The sequence below is a fragment of the Pogona vitticeps genome, chromosome 2 (assembly GCF_051106095.1).
Source record: "Pogona vitticeps strain Pit_001003342236 chromosome 2, PviZW2.1, whole genome shotgun sequence".
NCBI lineage: Eukaryota > Metazoa > Chordata > Lepidosauria > Squamata > Agamidae > Pogona > Pogona vitticeps.
The window spans coordinates 201,159,877-201,182,691 of record NC_135784.1 but is presented as its reverse complement, the minus strand read 5'-3'; the positions used below and the strand labels follow the sequence as shown (position 1 = coordinate 201,182,691).

At 39.8% G+C, this 22,815-nt stretch overlaps 1 protein-coding gene across 2 annotated transcripts in view; it reads left to right on the top strand.

The window, feature by feature from the left end:
* Positions 1-17,533, top strand: part of PCGF3 (polycomb group ring finger 3) — a 70,009-nt gene extending 52,476 nt beyond the window's left edge. Inside the window, exons 4-10 of one of the 2 annotated variants that reach the window (XM_072991928.2) lie at positions 2,188-2,284; positions 2,766-2,821; positions 3,813-3,923; positions 9,741-9,829; positions 12,351-12,488; positions 15,567-15,647; positions 17,136-17,533. In XM_072991928.2, coding sequence (XP_072848029.1) covers positions 2,188-2,284; positions 2,766-2,821; positions 3,813-3,923; positions 9,741-9,829; positions 12,351-12,488; positions 15,567-15,647; positions 17,136-17,183 — 620 coding nt within the window. In that variant the 3' untranslated portion in view covers positions 17,184-17,533. The remainder of the gene's footprint in view (positions 1-2,187; positions 2,285-2,765; positions 2,822-3,812; positions 3,924-9,740; positions 9,830-12,350; positions 12,489-15,566; positions 15,648-17,135) is intronic. The other variant, XM_072991929.2, reaches the window with a different exon arrangement.
* Positions 17,534-22,815: the final 5,282 nt, after the last annotated feature.

Below are 22,815 nucleotides of genomic sequence, written 5' to 3'. Positions count from 1 at the left end.
ATATTGATTTTCTGAATGGAGTGGGTACTGGGGCATTGTTCCTTTGGGCATTTGGAGGCTGTTTGCAATAGTTGCCTATAGCCATATGGGACAAATGAATTTCATTGTGCTGCCGTGCTTGGAAGTCACTGTTCCAGGCTGTTTTTCCCAATGTAAATTTATTGCCCAAGAGTACTGGCATATGGTTTCTGGGGACATTTTGAGGCTGGTTGAATTGGTCTTCTCTAGTTGAATGGGAAGGGTGAATTTGTTTGGGCTGACCTACTCAGAAGTCACTGTTCTATACTGTTTTTTTTTGTTTGTTTTTTTTGTTTTTTTGCAATATTGCTTTTTCTGCCCCAAACAGGTACTGAAATTGTGTTCCTGTGGATAATTTGTGGCTGGCTGCATCTGTTTTATCTAGTCATGCATTATATCATGAATTAGGTTTGATTATCATACTCGGAAGTTGCCGTTCTCAGCCATTATGTTCTGTTCTGGTGGGTTTTGAGGTAATAAGGAGTTATAGAAAGAGTAATTTTTTCACGTTTGAGGTCTAAAATATTGTTCTGATGTTTGTCCATTGCATCCCACTGTTTTTGGCATCAGTTTTTATTAGGAAGTCCTCATTCAACCCAATTCCATTCCAGTCCACCTGTTACCTAGTCTATTCCCTAAAGACTCAAATGTCAAAATCCTATTGTGGAACAAGGGCATTTGTAAGTTTCATTCTGTTCCTGGTCAATAAATAAAGAGACCCCACTGCAGTTCTTCAGGACTCTTTATTTATCATTGAGGAATAGACCAAAAATAACAAATTTGCTCATGTTACACAACAGTATTTTAATCAGAGTGTGTCATCCTAGGTGCTATTAAACACTTCTTAGATTGCATTTTGTCCTGGGCTTTTCTCTGCTAAAATGTGCATCATTTATTATGAGATGTGGATGGCATTGTTTAACTACAGCGGCCAGGCGTCAGTACTGTACAGCTTTCAAAACAGTTTTAAACTCATGTGCTGTGGAAGGAAACAGTCTTTGATTTAAGACCAGATCTGAGGGTACAGGTAAATGTTAATAAAATCATGGTCTCTCATTGGATTGCATTGACTGTCAGAGTAATATTGGTTAAAATTTTGAATAGCCTGATATGAACAACAAATAGTTTAGAATGTTCTTTGTTATGTTAAGAGATCTCAAAGTGACTTTAAGTGCCAGAAAATATTGCTGTTCTTTAGAAAACTAATTTTTAATAACTTACCATTCTGTATCACAAAAGCAAACAATCAAAACAGAACCATTGTGATACGAAATATTTATTTCACTGTGAGCTTTTATCCTTTACAAACTGCTTCCTCAGATGTGTTGAGTACTATATTTGGCCACAGGCTTACATATTCAGTGTATACTTTTGTCAAGTTGGGGATGGGTGGATGGGGAAAAGTGAGCACTCCTGCCTGAGAGAGATATGTACAATTGGTACAAAATAGAGATGGGCCCCGGCACAAGTGGCCGCCCTGATGGTCTCCTACCGCCAGACCCTGCTGGACCGCTTACTGTGCAGTGCACATCACCAGTGTCAGTGTCACCACGCCAATATTGGCAGTAACCTGGCTGCCACAACCCCGCCTCCCTGCTTGCCCAGCCACTCTGGCAAGGGGGTGGGAGGACTAGTCTCCCTGCTGAGCCACAGAGTGACTGGGTGAGCAGGGAGGTGAGGCTGCGGCAGCCAAGCTACTGCCGTGATTGGCACGGTGACAATGACGCCTGCAATGCATGCTGCATGGTAAGCGGTCCAGCAAGGTGGGAGATAATCAGGGCGGCTTTGTATTCCTATTCATATACAAATATGAAGCCCCCATCTCTAGTACATATCTTTCATTTCTTAAGTTTCTGCATTATTTTCTTCCGATTCTTCCTACAATGTATGAGGGAATTAATAAGCCTTTTAACAAGGAATAGAAGTACCACAAGATACAAAATATCTATTAGACAATAATGGCTTATTGGGTCGGTACTGCTGCAGTTGCTAAACCTGAAAGTTGAATGGAAAGAGTCCTTGTAATATGTAATGCATACATATATTGCATTTAACTTTGGCAAGTTGGCAAAGCATTTTTGGAAATGATAAAAAAGTTTCAGTATAGCTGACAAGAAGCATATCATTGTTTTCGTGGAGTCATCTTAATTGTAAATTTTTTTTGTACAGTCTGCAGGAGTTGCTTGGTAAAGTATTTGGAGGAAAATAATACCTGTCCCACGTGCAGGATAGTTATACATCAGAGCCATCCACTACAATATATTGGGTAAGTACAGTGTTTAGTGGTAATATTTCAAAAATTTCATGGGCATGCACTTATGAAAAACAGGCTGATTTAGAAGTACTCACATGCCATTTTCTGTTTCATCACTTGATTGGTCTGCACAATGAGATATGATACAGGAAGCTACACACAAGGAGCCTTGTGGTGCAGTGGTTAAACTGCAGCACTGCAGCCAAAAATTTTCTCACAACCCAGGTTCTATCCCAGGTAGCCTGCTTGAGGTTCACTCAGCCTTCCATTCTTCCTAGGTTGGTTAATTGAGTACCCAACTCACTAGGGGTGCAGGCAATGTGTCATTAAATTGTAAACTGCCGAGAGAGTGCTGTAAGTGCTATGGGGTGGTATATAACTACATGCCTTGCTTTACCCATCTTTCCTTCTGTAGCTACCCTTTTATGTACACCTTAAGGGAAGGGATGGTGTACTGGCACTTATCCTGCAATCTTTTTTTGTTTTTTGCCAGTCATGACAGAACAATGCAAGACATTGTTTACAAACTTGTTCCAGGTCTTCAAGAAGGTAAATATTATTATGCTCTGCAGTAAACATTTACGTGAGATTAATTAATTTAGTGAGATTTAGATGGTTCATGGCTTTATACAGTAGCAGAAAGTCATGGGTAATGTAACATAGTTTAGATGGGTTACACTTAATTAAAAAATAAAGACTAGATTACCTGTTACATTGAAGCTCCCAGCATAATTGCAAGGTCCTCCATTTAGACCAGAGAGGAGGACTCACCATCACCCTTTATGCTGTGGCCATGATTCAGATCACTTCAGAGTTGGTGGAAGGAAACATGTTCCATGGTTAGTTTTTCAGAAAGGAAGATATGCTGGAAGTTCCAAATGTGGAACATTACATCTGGAGTGTCCTTATTGCAGCCATTAAAACATAAGCATCTCCTGTTTGCCCATCTGTGATTGAAAATATCAAAAATTATGGGGAAGGGTGAAATTTAATGGTAATACTCAAGATCTGAGCTAGTCCAGAGATAAATGAAGAGGGTTTTTAACAGAACCTGGCTAACTGTTCTAAATGTTTAAAGGATATTGATTCGTTCGTTTGTACGTACATTTGTTCATACATAGCTACGTACATTCGTTCGTACATACGTACATACATACATACATACCCTGCCTTTCTCCTTAAAAGGACCTTCTCCTTAAAAGATGGCTATCTTCTTTTCCATTGCATGAAGGAGACTTGCCTATAAGAGTAAATGCAATAAGTGAGTTTCCTGATGCAAAAAATTCTGACAGTTTTCTCTATCTCAAGAATTTCTAAGTAATATCTTCCATATTGGATCTGAAATTAAAAGTAACATATTGTTTCAGAAGGTGTTCAGATTTGAAGTTTGTCAAAGGGTATAATATTTCAGCCACAGAGCAGCAGATGAACATTAGAGGGTGCTCTTGATCCATTTTTTGAAAGGGTAAACAGAATAGTGTTTTTGAGTTGATAAATCCACAGATCTTAGCTAAAGACACTATTTTAAAATGTTAAACAGCGGAAATGAGAAAGCAGAGGGAATTCTATCACAAATTGGGCATGGAAGTGCCAGGTGACATCAAGGGGGAGACATGCTCAGCTAAACAACATTTAGAATCCCACCGTAATGGTAAGTAGACTTTGCATATGTTTGCTCTTTCACAACAGTCATTATGCTTGCCAAAAGAAATTGTTTGATTCTTTATTTCTTGCTAATTAGAATGGGTTGCTATAGGCTTGTTTATAACTGAATGTTTGCTAAAGGAAAAATTATACTGTTGAAAATTTATATTGTACAACATTTTGATTGGCAAGCTGCTGTTATGTTCTAGTTTTGGCAAATACTGACAGAAATCCTGTCGCACAGCTCTGCATGCATCATGGTATTGCTGTCACCATTTGTGGTGAATTGCCACTAATTAAAGGTTTCATTTGATGATTTTGAGGTGCACACAACTGTGTTGCTTTCTGTACGGGTTGTATGAACCCAGAAATTACTTTTAATTAACAGTAATTTCCCATTGATGATGATGTCTCCCCTGTTGTGCATGTAGATCTGCCCAACAGGATTTCAGCTACTACATTCATGCAATTCTTCATAATTGATATTTGAATCATAGAAAAGTGAAGTTGGAAGGGGCCTACAAGGCCATCAAGTCCAACCTCCTGCTCAATACAGGAATAAAAAGCATATCTGCCAGGTGATTATCTAAGTTTTTCTTGAATGCCTCCTATCAAGGTCATTTTGAATTTTGTTCCTGTCTTCTAGGGCAGGGGTCCCCAACCCCCAGTCTGTGGCCCAGTGCCAGTCCGTGGGCTTCCTGGAAATGGGCCGCGGAGACGGATCTTCCCCCCCCCCGCACACACGCACAGTGGACCTGTCGTGCTCATGGGCATGCGCATGAGCGTGACATGCCCCTCTGCAAACGCGGGGGTGCAGCCACGCACATGGAGCCTGCACCCCCCAACCAGTCCATGGTCCCAAAAAGTTTGGGGACCACTTTTCTAGGGTATAGGCTATTCTGCCCAATTTGGTATCATCTGCAAATTTGACAAGCATTCCCTGCACTCCCTCATCCAAGTCATTAATAAAAATATTGAAGAACACTTCTTTACTACTTTTTATCCTCACTACTAGTTATTATGTTACATGCTTGCTGCTGTGGCATATGAACCGGCTCAATGTTTTGCAAAGACTCAAGTTCTCTAGTGTTTATATTCAGGCTGTGCAGATAATGTGTAGCTTCTAAAAATGAGTATAGAGCAGTGATGGCGAACCTATGGCATGTGTGCCACCTGTGGCATGTGGAGACGTCTCCCTTGGCACGCAAGCAGAGCACTACCCCCCGCTACACCACCCCACCCCACCCCACCCCCAAACCTCAAACTATCGTCAGCCATCTCTTCTTGCTAATTTCCTGGGTTCTGGCATTCCTTCTTTAAGATATCTCTTTAAGAGATCGGAGATAAGCCTGCTTGATTGGTTACAGCTGGGCCCAGGAGTCAAATGACTGCTTCTGGCCCCGCCTGAGTTGACTTTGCAAGCAGGAGGGAAAGGCTGCAGGTTAAGCAGGGAAGGAACATGCGACTTCAAATATATGTACAAAATAGAGGGAGTGAGGTGTGTACTTGTATCTGGTATAAATGTTACCCTGAGTTTGTTTCATCAGAGCAGAATGTCTCTTTGGGAACTTGTTTTTTTTTCTTGTCAAAGGGTTCTGTGTTAATGCTGTAGAATTAAAAGTTTAGGAAAAAATTTGTCTCTGTGTTTGTATGTGTGTGACTCAAAACTGAAAAGTGGCTCAAAACCTAGGAAAAATTGTATGTTTGTGTGTGTGTGTGTTTGACTCAAAACTGAAAAGTGGCTCAAAACCTAGGAAAAATTGTGTGTGTGTCTCAAAACTGTTAATTTCCACTGCATTTAGATCTGCAGTTTGCTGAGAACAGCAGAAATATGAAGTGTGTAGCAATTGGGTTTCTCTATTTCTCGTCCCCAAAGCAGGCAAGAATATCACAGTTTATTCCCAAAATCTGAATCCCAGTCTTTCTACTCCTGGTCCTACTTTGAGTGCAACACCAAACAAAAGAGCTTACAAACAAAAGACTGTGGGTTTCTTTATTGTGTCAATCCATCTCACGTGCTGCCTTTTCCAGTGAGCTTGTCTTTTTATGATGGTAGTACAGTACCCTTTGTTTGGTTATTTTAGCTTGTAGCGAAAGTCCACATTTATTTGCTTTACTTATCTTTCTGATGAGTCATGTTCTCTGTAAAACTCTTTTCCAACACTATAAGTGTTCACTTATTCCAACAAATAAGTGAAATGTGTGTATACACTTTATGTAGTGTATAAAATGTGTATTTAAAGTGTCCACTGCTATATACAGTGGTGCCTCACTTAACGACGATAATCCATTCCAGGAAAATCGCTGTTAAGCAAAAACATCGTAAAGCGAAATTAAAAACCCCATTGGAATTGCATTGAAAACCGTTCAATGCGTTCCAATGGGGTAAAAACTCACCGTCCAGCAAAGATCCTCGATACGGCAGCCATTTTTGCTGCCTGTATAGCGAGAAATCTGTCCCTAAGCACAGCGGGGAGCCATTTTAAGCACCAAGCAGCCATTTGGAAAACCCAATGATCAGCTGTTTTTGAACATTGTAAAGTGAATATCGGTTCCAAAGCAGGGAACCGATCATCGCTAAGCGAAATTCCCCCATTTAGACCATCGGTTTGCGATAGCAATTGCAATCGCAAAAAGATTGTCGTAAAGCAGATTGGTCATAATGCGGGGCAGTTGTTAAGTGAGGCACCACTGTATAGCTGCTTTTCTGAGGGTGGTTTATTTTGGAGGAAACAAGTCCAGAATTTCAATGTACTTAATAAGCTTTATAAATGCTGTTGTTGTTTAGTCGTTAAATCATGTCTGACTCTTCGTGACCCCTGGACTAGAGCACGCCAGGCCCTCCTGTCTTTCACTGCCTCCTGGAGTTGGGTCAAATTCATGTTGGTAGCTTCGGTGACACTATCCATCCATCTTGTCCTCTGTTGTCCCCTGCTCCTCTTGCCTTCACATTTTCTCAGCATCAGGGTCTTTTCCAGGGAGTCTTCTCTTCTCATGAGATGGCCAAAGTATTGGAGCCTCAGTTTCAGGATCTGTCCTTCCAGTGAGCACTCAGGGTTGAATTCCTTCAGAATGGATAGGTTTGTTCTCCTTGCAATCCAGGGGACTCTCGAGAGTCTCCTCCAGCACCATAATACAAAAGCATCAAAAGCCGCCCCGAGTAGACATGGTCTAGAGGAGCAGGGAATGAATGAATGAATGAATGAATGAATGAATGAATGAATGAATGAATGAATGAATGAATAAATGAATAAATAAATAAATAAATAAATAAATAAATAAATAAATAAATAAATAAATAAATAAATATTCTGTGGTCAGCCACCTTTATGGTCCAGCTCCATACATCACTACAGGGAAAACCATAGCTTTGACTATGCGTACCTTTGTTTGCAAGGTGATGTCTCTGCTTTCTAAGATTCTGTCTAGGTTTGTCATCGCTTTCCTCCCAAGTAGCAGGTATCCTTTAATTTCATGGCTGCTGTCCCATCTGCAGTGATCATGGAGCCCAAGAAAGTAAAATCTGTTATTGGCTCTGTATCTTCCCCTTCTATGTGCCAGGAGGTGATGGGACCAGTGGCCATGATCTTGGGGGTTTTTTTATGTTGAGCTTCAGACAACTTTTTGCGCTCTCCTCTTTCACCCTCATTAAGAGGTTTTTTCATTTCTCCTCACTTTATGCCATCAGTATCATCTGCATATCTGTGGTTGTTGACATTTCTTCTGGCAATCTTAATTCTGGTTTGGGATTCCTCCAGTCCAGCCTTTTGCATGATGTATTCTGCATATAAGTTAAATAAGCAGGGGGACAATATACAGCCTTGTCATACTCCTTTCCCAATTTTGAACCAGTTGTTCCATAACCAGTTCTAACTGTTGCTTCCTGTCCCACATACAGATTTTTCAGGAGATAGATAAGGTGATCAGGCACTCCCATTTCTTTAAGAACTTGCCACAGTTTGCTGTGGTCCACACAGTCAAAGGCTTTTGCGTAGTCAATGAAGCAGAAGTAGATGTTTTTCTAGAACTCTCTGGCTTTCTCCATAATCCAGCGCATGTTAGCAATTTGGTCTCTGGTTCCTCTGCCCCTTTGAAATCCAGCTTGTACTTCTGGGAGTTCTCAGTCCACATACTGCTGAAGCCTACCTTGCAGGATTTTGAGCATAACCTTGCTAGCGTGTGAAATGAGTGCAGTTGTACAGTAGTTGGCGCATTCTTTGGCACTGCCCTTCTTTGGGATTGGGATGTAGACTGATATTTTCCAGTCCTCTGGCCACTGTTGGGTTTTCCAAACTTGCTGGCATATTGAATGTAGCACCTTAACAGCATAATCTTTTAAGATTTTCAATAGTCCAGCTGGAATGCCACCACTTCTACTGGCCTTGTTGTTAGCCATGCTTCCTAAGGCCCATTGTACTTAACTCTCTAGGATGTCTGGCTCAAGGTCAGCAGCCACACTATCTGGGTTGTCTGGGTGCTGCATGTGTTGCTCTCAAACTAACAGCAAATGGGCCAAGGTTTGACAAATTATCAGCATGCGTACAACATCAAAAAATCATGCTGTGCAAAAGCGTGCCAAGTTGAGTATCCCGTATCAAAAATGCATGCATATAATTATTTTAAAAGTTTCTATTAATTACCTGGGTTGTATTACTTTAATATTTGTTTCCATTTGCTAGAGTTAATGGTTATTTTTCAATAAAAAGTGTTTGTATCATTGAAAGTTCTGTTATGTTTTGAAGACAAAAGGTGATGATTAATTCAGACATCTGTATGAGTTGTTTTTTCTAAACTAAAACATCAGTATTCAGATTTAATTGTAATGTTGGCCGTTCAAAAGAAATAATTTGGTTTTGTGTCGCTGTTTGGGCACTCGGGCTCAAAAAGGTTAGCCATCACTGGTATGGAGTTTTGCTAAAGTAGTCAAACCAATAACTAGTTGGGGGTTTTAGAGGCATAGCAAGCAGATTTCTGGGATAGGACAAACTGGATATCTTTCAGCCACCATCCACTGCTTCATTCCATGTACTTTGGCTGAGAAGAAAAAGGAAAAAAAACCTCGCTCTCACTTCTTCTCATGAATTGCCTCAGTGGTCCATGGGAAGGGTAGTCTAGTGAGATGCTTCCTCGATAAAGTCTAATGCATAGAGAGGTCCCCTTCCTATGGAAACTGGGATGACTTTTAGGAAGCAGTGCGAGTGTGGAAGCATTACCTTGTTCTTCCCAGTTGATACATGTGAACAGTGGTGGAGCTACATTTTTTGGGTCCCTGAAGCTTTAATTGTTATGGGAGCCTCTCTGCAACCAGCAATGAGGTCTCAGGAACCACTTTTATCTTCTTTAATGGGGTTTTCCCATGACAGAGCAGCACAGTTTTTAAAAAAATGTGAACTAAAGTCACTTCCGGGTTTAATGGCCCTGAAGCATAAGCTTCAGTAGTTTCATAGTAGATCCGCACCAGCATGTGAAATGAAGCAGACAATGGCAGTAGATAGATATCTCTTTTGCCTTCTGGCTTCTCTCCTCCCAGATCAGAAGTCTACTTGGGGGCCTCTAGGCGACTTCTGGGATTGGAAGCCCTAGAATTCCAAAAGTTCTCATTTGTATCTAAAATGCCCAGGTTTGTTGTGATGTACCACACACTGTACCCCACTTTTTTTAAAGCTTGTATTGTCCTTAGTTTTATGACTAAACTGAATTCTTAGTGTCTGATAAGCCCATATTTGAAAGGGCTGTGTATTTTGGTTGCCTTTTATTTTTGCATTCATTCGTAAATTTTGAGACTTCCACTTCATCACAGATGCTCTATGCTTTTTTTCACAAGGGGAAACAAAAGCAGATGAAAATACAAACAAAGAAACATCAGAAGAAAAACAGGAAGAAGATAATGATTATCACAGAAGCGATGAACAGGTATTGTTTAAAAATGACCTTTGAATTCTAAAAATTAATGAGATGTATGCCCAGGTTTAGAAGTGGCAGAGATAAAATCCTGGCTAGATAGATCAGTGGGCTTGCTATTTTAAGGCAACTTCATATGGATTTAAAGGAATACTGTGTGAATCAGAGTAACATTGGGGCATGTGGCTATTTAATTGATAGGCTGAATGAAAGCTGCCTCTTAGTTCCTGTGGAAAGTCTGAGGGACTTTCAAGGTGCAGTATTCTACCCGGTAAGTGCCTAGCACATTTTTTTACTTAACCATCCAAATGCCACTATCACACAACACTTTTTCTTTTGATAGTGATGGGTAGAATTGCCACCAACAAGCAAATAATCTGCACCAGTTTTGTGGAAAACAGCAAATAATGACTCTGATGTGTAGAATTAGCTTGCCTCCTTTTAACAGATCTATTTAATCCTATAATTCCTAGAATCCCCAGCCAGCACAGCCGCTAGCCTTGCTGCCTAGGGGATTCTATGTTTTGTAATCCAAAAAAGTAATGTTTGAAGCCCTGTTCATGAGTACATCTTTAGAAACAACCCAATAGTTTGAGGTATATATCTAGTTTCTGTCAGAAAATGCAACCCTTCTCTCAGAAAATTGTTTCAGTTGCACATGTTTTGGTACTCACATGTTCATTTCTTTGGTTTGCGTTGGAACAACGCAAACAAAAAAGAAGAAAAGTCAAATCTGATAGAATCCCACACAGAAACCCAAAAATGCACTGGCCAAAATTATTGGCACCCTTAACTTAATATTTGGTAGCATCCCCTTTGGAAAAAATAACTGTAACCAATATTTTTGGCCATCACTGTATATAAACCTGTCTGATCACTAAGATCTGCTGGGGAAGCCCTGGTCCATGTGCCACCATTAAGAACAGTTTGTTATGTAGAGACATTGGGAAGGATTTTTTTCTTCTATAGCACTCCAACTGTGGAATGCCCTCCCTTTGGTGGTTCAGTTGGTGCCAACATTGGCATCATTTCAGTACCAAGTCAAGATGCACTTATTTATTAGAGCCCTTGCCGGTTGAGGAATGTGGCTTTCCCAGGTTTTAGGCTATGTTTTTAATCTTTGAATGTTTTCATTTTGTGTTTAATTTTAAATTGTTTTGAAAATCTTATGTTTTAAAAATGTTTTATACAGTTTTGTAACCCTCTCTGAGATCATGTGATATAGGCTGGGGAGGGAGGGAGGAAGGAAAACTGTTTTGTATTGGGTTAGGCTACAGCGGTGCCTTGATTTACAACCATAACCCATTCCAGAAGATCGGCATAACTTGAAATGGTCGTAAATTGAAGCACCATTTCCCATAGGAATGCATTGAAATTCAATTAATCTGTTCCGGCTGAATTAAAAAAATCACAAAAAAATCACTGCAAGACTTATTGGAAATGCGATTAATCCCTTCCGGCCGAAGATGGGGGGGGGCAGAAGCGAATAAGCATGCAAGACCCATTGGAAATGCACAGAAAACAAACGGAGCAGATCAGAAATGCACAAAGAGCAAAGGGGGCAGGTCGGAAATGCAAAGAAAACAAAAGAAAAAGCAAGGGGAGAATGTAGGACCCATTGGAAATGGGGAAACCCCCTGCAAAAACCAACCAAACCCCCCAAGACCCATCAAAAATGGGGGGAGCAAAAAATCCCACAATCAAACCCCCCAAGACCCATCGGAAATGGAGGGGAAAACCAAAAAGCAACCAAACCCCACAAGACCCATCGGAAATGGGGAAAAAACACTCCAAAAAGCAATAAGCCCCACCAAAGACCCATCAGAAATGGGGGGGACCCAAAACAAACAAACCCCCCAAGACCCATCACAGCACAGAAACATAACCCCCAGCTCAAAACCATGCTGCATAAACACCCAGAACAGTTTTTTAAAAGCAGAAAACAGTACCTTATCTTACCAGGCAGCCCGAAGCCTCCCTGCAAACACACACATGCGCTCACTCAGAAGCAGAAGGAGGCAGTCCCAAGCCTCCTCCGATGCACACTCTGTAACTGCTGGTGCGAAAGAGCTACAAAGAAGCAGCCTCGTCGCCATATACAGTTAGCAATTTGAATTTCCCGCCTTTTTCCCCTGCCTTTTTCTGTTCGTAAGTAGAAGCTCCAGTCACAATAGAAGCAAAATTTTGCGGCCAGAACTGATTGTAACTCGAAATGGTTGTAAGCAGGGACGTTTGTAAGTCGAGGCACCATTGTATTTGTTCATCTAATCCAACATTGTTTATTTTGCCTTACAGCTGTTCAGTAGGGCTTAAAATAGAGGTGTCTCCCATTGTCTGCTATCAGATCGTTTTTTTTAATTGAAAATGCAGAAACTGAACCTTCTGCATTAAAAGCTTGTGCTGTACCATTGAAACCTCCTTTTTGTGTATGATCCATACTTGCATGGTTCAGAGTACTCACCTCTCTGATTTTGCTGTTATGAAAGAAGAGCCTCCTCTTAACTGACCCTGGCTGTTTGCTTCCCCCTTAAAGGTAAGCATCTGTTTGGAATGCAACAGCAGCAAATTACGTGGACTGAAGAGAAAATGGATTCGCTGCTCAGCACAAGCAACAGTTTTGCATCTAAAGAAGTTCATTGCCAAAAAGCTTAATCTTTCTTCATTTAATGAGGTAATTAGTCAATTTGCATTTTTTACAAAGTAGAGCAGAACATACAGTTGGATTTTCATTGTCTCATAACTTTTAAAAAGTATAAATGACATAATCTTAGAAATGTTTTTCCCTTTAAGACTAAAGTATATTTTCTGTCGTCTAACTAAATAGCGAGTAGTAGCATTTTGAAACAGCCCTTTAAAGGGGATGTCAGAAATTTGGTTTAGAAACTTTCAGTGTCACTTTTTATTTATTCTTATTTTATTAAATATTTTTTAACGTTCCTTATCAGAAGATGTCATGGTGGAGCACAATCAATGAAATAACTTTAAAAATGAACTAGTTGAACTTTTCTGATCTTTCTGAGTTTCTGCTTCAATCATCTATGTCATTAATGAGACACGGACATCTAGGGTCTTAAGTAGAAGCTTGTGCTAAGCTACGTTCTTCCTCAATGACTGAAGTCCCCCAAACAGCCAGGAGCTTTTCTTTTGGCTTTTCTTTGCATTTGAAAATTGCTTTGAAAACAGAATGTGCACTGGCAGGATCCTGATTTAAGCCTTTGCATTTGTTCTTAAATATATATGTGGTTTGTAATTGTGAGCATGCAAACATTTGATCCATCTGCTTCAAAACTAAGTTCTGGTAAATCAGTATCTGCTACAGCTGCCTTGCACTTAAGATGAAATCATGCTTCTTCTTTGTGGTCTCGGTGAATGCACACTAATGAGTTTTATCTGCGCCTGCGCAGAGGTTTACAGAATCTTCTAGAGCTTAACACTGTTTGCTACGACTGCCTCCCAGTACACGTGGTCCGCCCATCCTGGCAAGTGCCTCAGTTCCTTTTTGCCGCCACTGAGGTTTCTTCTCTTCGATGAGCTCTTCTTGCTATTGCATCAAAAAGGAATCTGTGAGAGACTTTGTGCCTTTTTTCTCCTCTCCACCGCCCCCCTAAACACTCTAAACCATCTACAATGCCTGCAGTACCGCAGGAGGCCACATCAGTACAGGCTACTACCACTTATACTGGCCCTTCCCTGATACCAGACAAGATTACACAATCCCATCGTTCTCACTGTGCAAAGGCTCAACATACTGCTCCTCGAACCTCAGTTACCAAACGGAAATTTCCCAAGTCGAAACCTGTACAGATTGCAGCATTAGATGATGAACCCTCTCCATCTCAGACCTCATTGTCTGCATTCTCTGATACTGATGCCTCAGATTCCTTTCTACCCCCTGAGTCACTGCCGAATTTGCCAACTCCGGACTCTGATGTTGCGGATACAAATCCTCCTTCTCTGTCGGAGGGTTTTGCATCTTACTCACAACTAGATCTACGCATTGTTAAGGCAATGGACGTAGATGTTCATTAACCAGTGCAGTCCGAGTCTGACAAAATCTATGGGAACATTAACAAAGACCAGACCCCCCACTTCGTATGGGGTTTATTCCATCTCCTCTTAAACTGATTAAGCAAACATGAGCTACGCCATCCTCGGTCCAACAGATCTTGAGATGAGTCAAGAACCTATATAAAACTCATGTGAGAAGATTTTGCCTTATTTAGATAATAGTATCCATAACTGCCTTTGTTGTGATCCATAGGTAAATTGTGTTATTTACCATGGCACAGGCATGTAAGTACAGTGGTGCCTCGCTTAACGCTTGCCCCACATTACGACGAATCCACCTTACGACGATCTTTTTGTGATCGCAATTGCGATCGCAAAACGATGGTCTAAATGGGGGAATTTCACTTAGCAATGATCGGTTCCCTGCTTTGGGAACCGATTCTTCGCAAAGCGATGTTTTTTAAATAGCTGATCGGCGGTTTCAGGATGGCTGTCGGGTGCTTAAAATGGCTCCCCGCTGTGCTTAGGGATGGATTCCTCGCTATATAGGCAGCAAAAATGGCTGCCGTATGGAGGATCTTCGCTGGATGGTGAGTTTTTACCCCATTGGAACGCATTGAATGGGTTTCAATGTGTTTCAATGGGGCTTTTAATTTAGCTTTACAATGTTTTTGCTTAATGGCGATTTTCCTGGAACGGATTATCGTCATTAAGTGAGGCACCACTGTATGATCAAAACCAGACAAAAGTACCAATAGAGCAAAAAGAAAAAGTAAAGTTATCGTCAGATGTATGCAGACAGGATGCCAATACGCTGCATGTGTGGGAACTAGTAGTTTGCATTGCTATGGATACATGAAGAGCTCTAGCCTTTATTAAGTATAGGAGGCTTTCAGATTAAAAGCAGCCATGCAGTCAAAATTGACTGCCAGGCATCTAATGAAGCATTCTTAATTGCAGTCTCCTGCCCTATTCTGTTGTTTTGCTGTTTCTAATTACTTGTGTCCTGGATTAGATACCTGGAAATGGACTGTGTAGATCTTGCCTTCCTAGGTATTTATTTATTTACTAGTTACTATCATAGACAATTAAGAGTCAATTAAAGACTTGGCTCTTTAGGCAGGCCTTCCCTCCTGTCAATACTTGACTTTTATTTCTTACTTTTTTGTTTATATTTTCCCATCTTGATTAATACTTTATTGTCGATTTAATTGTTGTATTAACAATTTTGTGAATAATTTTATTTGTAAGCTGCCCTAAGTAGACATTGTCTAGAAGGGCGGGGCAAAAATCTAATAAATAAATAAAATAGACAATTTTCATACTGATTCCTATCTGGAACCAAGTCATACACTTTTTAGCTGTGTGTCACATAATCAAGAACATATTATGAGCCAACATCTGATTTTTCTAGATAGCAACAAATTGCAGTGTGGTATTTAAAGCCGGAAGCAGTGTGTCTAAGTGTATTTGGGATATGGATATGGATATGATATGTCTGTTATGTTTGTTATGCAATGAGTCCTATTACTTGAGGCTTGAGTTCTTAATGAGTTTGCTGTCAAAGGTTTATGTTTAGTTTTATGTTTCTCAGAATCTTGTTGAGATTATTTGAATCAATGTCTGTATTTCTGTCTCCCTGGAAACTAGCATTCAATTTTTAGGCCTTTACTTATTGTCCTGTACTTAATTTATTGTGATTTTACCTGTTAATCTGACAAAATATTTCTGTTTTTATTAGCTGGATATATTATGCAATGAAGAAATTCTGGGCAAGGACCACACTCTCAAATTTGTAGTTGTTACAAGATGGAGATTTAAGGTATGCTTAAGATCAATTGTTTCTTCTAACATTTTGGACTGAATCTCCAGTCTGCTACTTTGTCACATATATCAGGATGGTTAGCTGATAGCATTTGGGTTTGATTTGTTGTGTCCTTCATTGCTCCCTGCATGAGGCTGGAAATTGTGCATCTTTCTCTTCCCCTGTTTTACTTGGCCAGTGTCCAGCCCAATGCAAATGAAGAGGATTCTTCAGAGGTGTGTGTACTGTTGGGCAGTGTTTGAAGTACAGTAGGATCCCCTTATCCACGGTTTCAGTTGTCTGAGGATGCGGCTGCTGCATCCCAGCCTGCAGTGTGCATGCGCACACTGCACTAATACATGTGCACTTACCTCATGTTCCGCCATCCCCCCCATGTATAGTAGTGAATGGGATCTCTACTCATTGCTGTTTCAGGCATATGTGGAGGTGGGGGCTTGGAACCTATTCCCTGCAGATATTGGGGGGGGGGCCTACTATATTGTCCTTTTGGGGACAGACAGTGGTGGAGCATGTGCTGAATTCTCGAAACTGAGGAATCTAGTCTTAACCAATGTTTCACAGGCAACTACTTTGGAGCTGTAATACTAATAATACAAATACCAACAACAACAACAACATACATACATAATGTGCCGATATTAAATAGATACTTAGATTTTTGGTTAAGGAGTGTGTCTGTTATAAAATACCAGTCAATGATTTTATAATTTTGATTGACTGTACCTGGTATCTTTGAATAATATATTTATATTGCACTCTACACCAGAATGCATTCCAGTAAAATCAATAAATATAAAAACCTAACACTGAATGTATTTATTTATTTTTTCAGTTTATATTCTGTCCCATTATTGCAAGCATGACTCTGGGCAGTTTACAAGATTAAAACTTTTTTTAAAAACAACAACATAAAAATGCATCAAAAAGCTATATAGGAGCCTTCCAACACAGTGGTTAATTTGCTGTACTACAGCCAAAACTGCTCACAACCTGGGGTTCTATCCCGGGTAGCCAGCTCCAGGTTGACTCAGACTTCTATACTTCTGAGGTCGGTAAAATGGATACCCAGCTTGCAGAGGGGGAGGGCAATGTGTAGCCTGGGTAATTGAAAACCACCCATAGAGTTCTGTAAGCACTATGGGGCAATATATAAGCAGCATGCTTTGCTTAAAAAAAAAAATACGGTGTTACACAGATATTTTTATGTCCACCCACCCACTCAAATATATAAAAGTCCTTGGAGTGGGCAGTGATCCAAGAAGAATTAAACCAACTACTAACAAACTAGTTTAAAAGTGCAAGTAAACATAGTGATGCCAACAACTTTCCTGGGTAATTCCCCCTTCCCATGCCAGACACATTAGTGGTTTAAATTGATGACATGTTCAAAACATTGGGATCCCCTTCTCCTTCTCTTGTATTTTGCTTCAGGTTGTGATTACCACAGCTTTTTCCTTCAAGTAGGTATATCATTTTATCTTTCAGAAAGCACCTCTACTGCTACATTACAGACCCAAAATGGACTTGCTGTAAGAACTATTTTGTCCTTCTGGACGGTTTTTTGCAGAGACTATCGTTGGGCACCTTCTTAGTGCGACATGCAGTTCACCTGTGACACAGACCAGCAGAATCCATTTCTAAAAACAGGAGTGCTATTCCATTCAGCCATCCTGAATATTTCTCCGAGGGATGCATTTACCCAACTTTCTGGATAGAAAATTATTTATACTTTTTTCTACAAAAAAAATAAAATAAAAAATAAAAAATAAAGGAAATTGCAGCTTGAGAGGACGCTACCAGCATGAAGTTTACAGACACTGAAAACACTTCACAGTTCTCCGTATGAGCTCAGTTCTTGGTCACCATCTTGCAAAAATGCAAAGTAGGTTTAAGATGTTGTGACAGAGATCATTTTGTATTTTTTTTGGTCACTTAAAAATCCTTGGGTTGCATCACAAATCAAAGTAACTATAGCTTTTTTGTTATTTGTAAGGTTTTCTGTTTCTTATACCTCATGGCATTTTTTTCTGTTATTTAGCCCTTTGTAGATTTTTTAACATGGACAAAGGTATAACGGTGGGCAGTAATGTTGCTCCGTGACACGATTCTAGATTAACCCCTATTGTTCCTCTGCTGGCTCATCTCATTGAGGTTCCTGGATGAGTTTTAATTCCTTCCATTTTGTTGAAAAATTTCAGCTCCTGGCAAATGGCTGAATGTTTAGAAAGAACCTTCATTTGGGGTGTATGTGGCTTACATAGGTTGTGGGGTGGTGTTATTGGACTCGGGGTGAGATTTGCCTTTCACTAAATGAAACAAGCTGTTGGCAGCCTTAACTACTTGAACTCGAGTATTGTTTCTTTGAACAGCAAACTCAACTAATGCACATATGCATTCATATACTGACCTTTCTGCTGGGTTTTGGGTTTGCCCAAAAAGAACATGGTGTTTTCCTAATTCACTAATGAACCATCTCTATATGGTCAGTTTCATACATTTTGATTTTTTCTTCTTTGAAAAAGTCCACCCCTTAGGGAGGCTTTGTCCCCTCTTAACTATGTAAGTGCCACCCTTCCAGAGAGAATAGCTTTAAAAGGTAAATGCTGCTCTCTTTTAAGTGTTTTGAGATTTTTGTTTAAAATACAAAAAGTTCTTATCCAGAGGTGACTTCTCAAGTTTGCACCATACAAAAAAATGGTAATAGGACAAAGGATCTGTCCTCCTTCACTGATAATGGGCATGTTTTTCCTTCTGGAGCTGTGTCATTATTTTAAATGGTCCAGCATGGACTGCACCCAAGAACATGCACACATGGGTACGTGTGTGCACACACAAACACACACATTGTTGCATGCATCCCTCCATACTGGCATGACATCTGTGTCTCTCTTCTCCATGTGCACATACACATGCAGAGGCATGTATATGCTCTGCATGGGCACAAATCTGCCTTCTTTCAGGCTCCAACTTGGTTGGCGTTCATACAAAGCAAGGAGGAAACTGCTTCCCCGAATGGTGGGCCAGAGAGTATTCTTTTTTCTTTTTGTTCTGTTTCTGAAGGATATTGCCTTCAGTGAAGTCTTATTCCTCTCTGTACCTTATAGTGGGTGTGTATGTGTCCATTTGGGCCCCCTGGGGTGCAGGGAGCAGCCAGATGAAGGTCATGGGTAGGCTGTGTTGCAGAGAGACCAACAGGAAGGTGAGGAGACTTGGCAGAAGGCCTTTTCTGCTTTGAGAACTGGTTCCTGAATCTTGAATATCCCTAACCTATAGAAGATTGCCGCTCTTTGCTATTTGTTTTTCTCAGCACTGTTCTTCTGTAGTAAAGGGTGAGGGCAAACAGTTTTCAATTTTGGAACAAGTTCAGGCAGGATACAAAGAGAAGATACGTGACTGGGGTGTGGCCCAGTTAACAATCCCTAAATAATATAGATGCAAGGAAGGAAATAAGTGCATTATCAAGTAAATACAAATGTGAGACAGGGATCTGACATTTTGTCTTGTTGGGTGATTTTGAAATCAGTTATCCCTATTTATTCATTTCAGTTAACATTCATTTGGAGAAATTCCCAATAGGTCTCATGTTTTGAAATGTCACACTAGACACTCTGATTCCCTTCGGACAGAAGGAGATGAAAGAGTTTCCTTTTCTAGTTCTGCAGTGTTCCATCAGCGTGAGGTGCTTTTCCAAATCCTCCTCCTTTATGGCAGTTTCTCTTGCTTCTCCTACCCGCACATGGAGTATGTTGGGAGCCATTCTCTGCAAAGGAAGCTGTGTAACACACACACACACCCCGATCGCTAAGAACTTGATGGCTAGAAGGAGTCCAGTGACTAGAAGAGGGAGGTAATAGGAAATGTTGGGATGACTATTCAAGGCTTGGCTTAGAATAAAAAGGAGGAAAACAGTAGAAGGAGAAAAGACATTGGGCACTCTTCTAAAGAAAGTTATCCTGCCCATGCTCTGTTGAAATGAACAGGAGTTATGAGGCTTACATTAAATGTTAAGGACATTCATTCATGTGTCCGGTGACTGCCTCATTGACATGAATGTGACTATACAAATGTTCCTGGGCCCTTCTGTTCCAGTGCCACATGCACAGGATAGCATACCCTTGGATAAATGCTCTTAAAATATTGTTACTTTCTAGCTCTTAGTAAAGACTTCTCACAGTAAGCAGTGGTTTATTTCATGGTAAGTTCTTGCTTGCCATAGTACAGAAAGTATCTTCAAAAAGAATATATATAAATTAGTTAATGGGAGAGTTTAGTTTTGTGAAGTTTGAAGGACTATAAGGGATTATATTGGACACCATCAATCCTGCAGCCTTAAATGTCAGGGTTTTCTTTTCCCAAATTTACACGCCACATGGTGCTATTTGAAAATGTATTGACTCACACTGCTCAGTGAACCTTAAACTTGATAACCCTGTCCAATACCCACTTGATTCAGCTAAATATTTGGAAGGTGTTATGGCTATATACAACTATTCAGTCTACCTCAGACTAGATACACAGCTGAACTGTAAGATCAATGCCATTATGAAACAGAAAGTACAAACACTATCCTGTGTAGTTTAAGCTGAGGGATTTAATGATATCAAGATGCCCCACAACTCTTGACTGCAACAGTCTACAGAATCTGTATTGCTAAGTTTCTAGCAAATTTTTAAATCACTTGAATTTGATACGGTGCTATATTAATATATTTAAAATATATATCTAGTCAGGTGCATGAAACCAAAGCCAGCTATTGACATCTAAGCTGGTTTTGTTACTCATACTAAATGAGTAGTTATCTCAGCTTTTATAACAGCCTGATGAAAACAACCTTGGCATAAAATACTGAAATTCTCTCTTCTCCCCCTTTTTTAAAAACAGCTTCTTGGAATATTTCTTTTTCTATGGAAACTGTCCCTTGGGGTTTGATTGTTTCAGAGACCTGGCTAGCTTGTTTTATCGAGAGGGGGGAAAAACCTACAGCAAATACCAACAGAGCAGATCCTTGTGATATATATTGTCTCTCTTCTATGAAGCTTTTAAGGGGCAGGTTGCACAATGGTTATGTTGGCAAAGACATTCTGTTGATCTTTCTGGTTTTAGGTCTTGAAATCATATTCAGCTTAAGTGGCTTGAGCATGCCCAGGCCACCATTAAGTTTATCTTGATTGATTATGTGATATATAAAGTAACTGTGAAGTCTTTTTTTTTCTTTGTTTCCTTTTTTAAAAAAATGACTGCTTACCGCTAGTAAATAAATGCAGTAAAATGTCTCATCGCATTATCCGCTGCAACAAAGAGATGAGTGTAACAATGCAAGTTCATGATCTTGCTTGGTATAATTTTCTTTTAAAATAGAGAAATCAGAATATATAATATTGAATTTTAAATAAGATTTTTTGGGGGGTTAAAAGTTAACTTTATAAAATTATTTATTCTATTTTAAGCCTTCTATCTTACTTTTTACCATCTAAGTATTTTTTGGTTTTAATGGTCCAGCTTTATTTATGGGCATATAAAATGAAATTGTGAGATGTTTTTTACAAGCTTCTTCCTTCTTTTCGTGAGGGCCAGATTAAATGTTGTGCTAAATAAGTGGTTGCTACCAAAAGGGACAGCTGTATATCTAGGCATCCTCACTCTTTCATAATGTCTGGCACAGCTTACCTGTAGCCCAGTATCTGTCACTTTTATATGTCAGCCAATAATGTGGAACAAACAAATTGAGAATGAATGCTGTAACCAGAGTCTCAGGTAAACTGTACTAGATGTGACAAGATGGTTAGTGGGCCAGTACAGCAGTTACTGTGATGGTGGCAGCTACTTATTAAGAATAACATTTAGTATGTCCCTGTTTGATCTTTTTTGTATGTTTTTATTTTATATGGATACAGAGCATTACTTTATGCTTCTTGTGCAATAGGTTTGAAACATGCTTTGTTAGGAATACATTTTAAATGGTAAATGTAGCATCTACTAACCACAGATCTGAAAAGGAATGTAGGTGGTATTAAGTGTACATTCAGATGTTTCTCCCCTTGTTCTTCCCCCTTCCCTTCCTCCTCTACTATTATTATTTTTATTATTATTATTATTATTTTTAAGAGTGATATTTGGGGTTGTGGCTATGCGCAGGAACTACCTGTCAGCAATATTTTGAAAAAAAAAATGGTTTGGCAAGAACTCTTGAACATGAAATGTAGAAAGAATTGGCAAGGCTTGCAGCCTATCAGAATATTTTGCTGTGCCATTGATACGTCTGGTATTTCTCTCTTATTTGTATACCACTTAACCTGGAAATTTCTGTTTCTTAGCAATTGTGCAATGCTCCAGATGCAAACTTTAAACCTCTGGGGAAAAATACAAATAGTTTTAAAATATCAGACTACAAAACGTGATGGTGCTAACTTGTTTTCCTCAATAGTATTTGAGCCTTTTGAAAGTTTACCTGGCTATTATTGTTTTCATAACAATCTAATTAGTCTTGGGAGATTCACTGTCCTGTTTCTTTTCTAATGGGTGACAGATCTACTAGGAACGTTAGCCTATTTGCAATTATTTAAACCGAGCTGCAAGTTCAAATGCAACAGGAGAAAGCCAACCAGTTTGTACATCTACACAATGACTCTTTGATAACTTTGTATTGTAACCAGTTAATAAGAAATGCATTTACTGTAGACAGTTAAAACTGTATTTTACAGAAAAATTCTGTTTCTGTATTTCCTCAGGTAATTGCTCTGGTTTTAAATATTTCACGTGATACCTTAACTCAGCATATATTTGTCTGTGTGGCCTCCAATTTTAAATGTCAGAAGATGAGGCACACAGGCAGGCCATTGCATGCCAGAACTGCAAATGGATACATTCACCTTTTAGTCAAAATGTGCACAGGGAACACAGCATTTTTCTTGATGCGTAACTGTTGGCTTGGATGCACACTTTCTCCTTGAAGTAGGAAGTGGTGATGAAATACACCTTCCCCGGGAATTTGTTTCTAACCCTAAAATCGGCTGTTGTCACTTGACTTTCTTCCCTTTTCACGGAACAGAAACTGTGTCCTAAAACTGGCTTACAAAGGTAGTTACTACATGTTTGGTAGCAGATCTGACTCGAGGTTTTTGCCAAGCAGCTATAAATTAGCAGATACAAATTTGCAGTGGAGGCA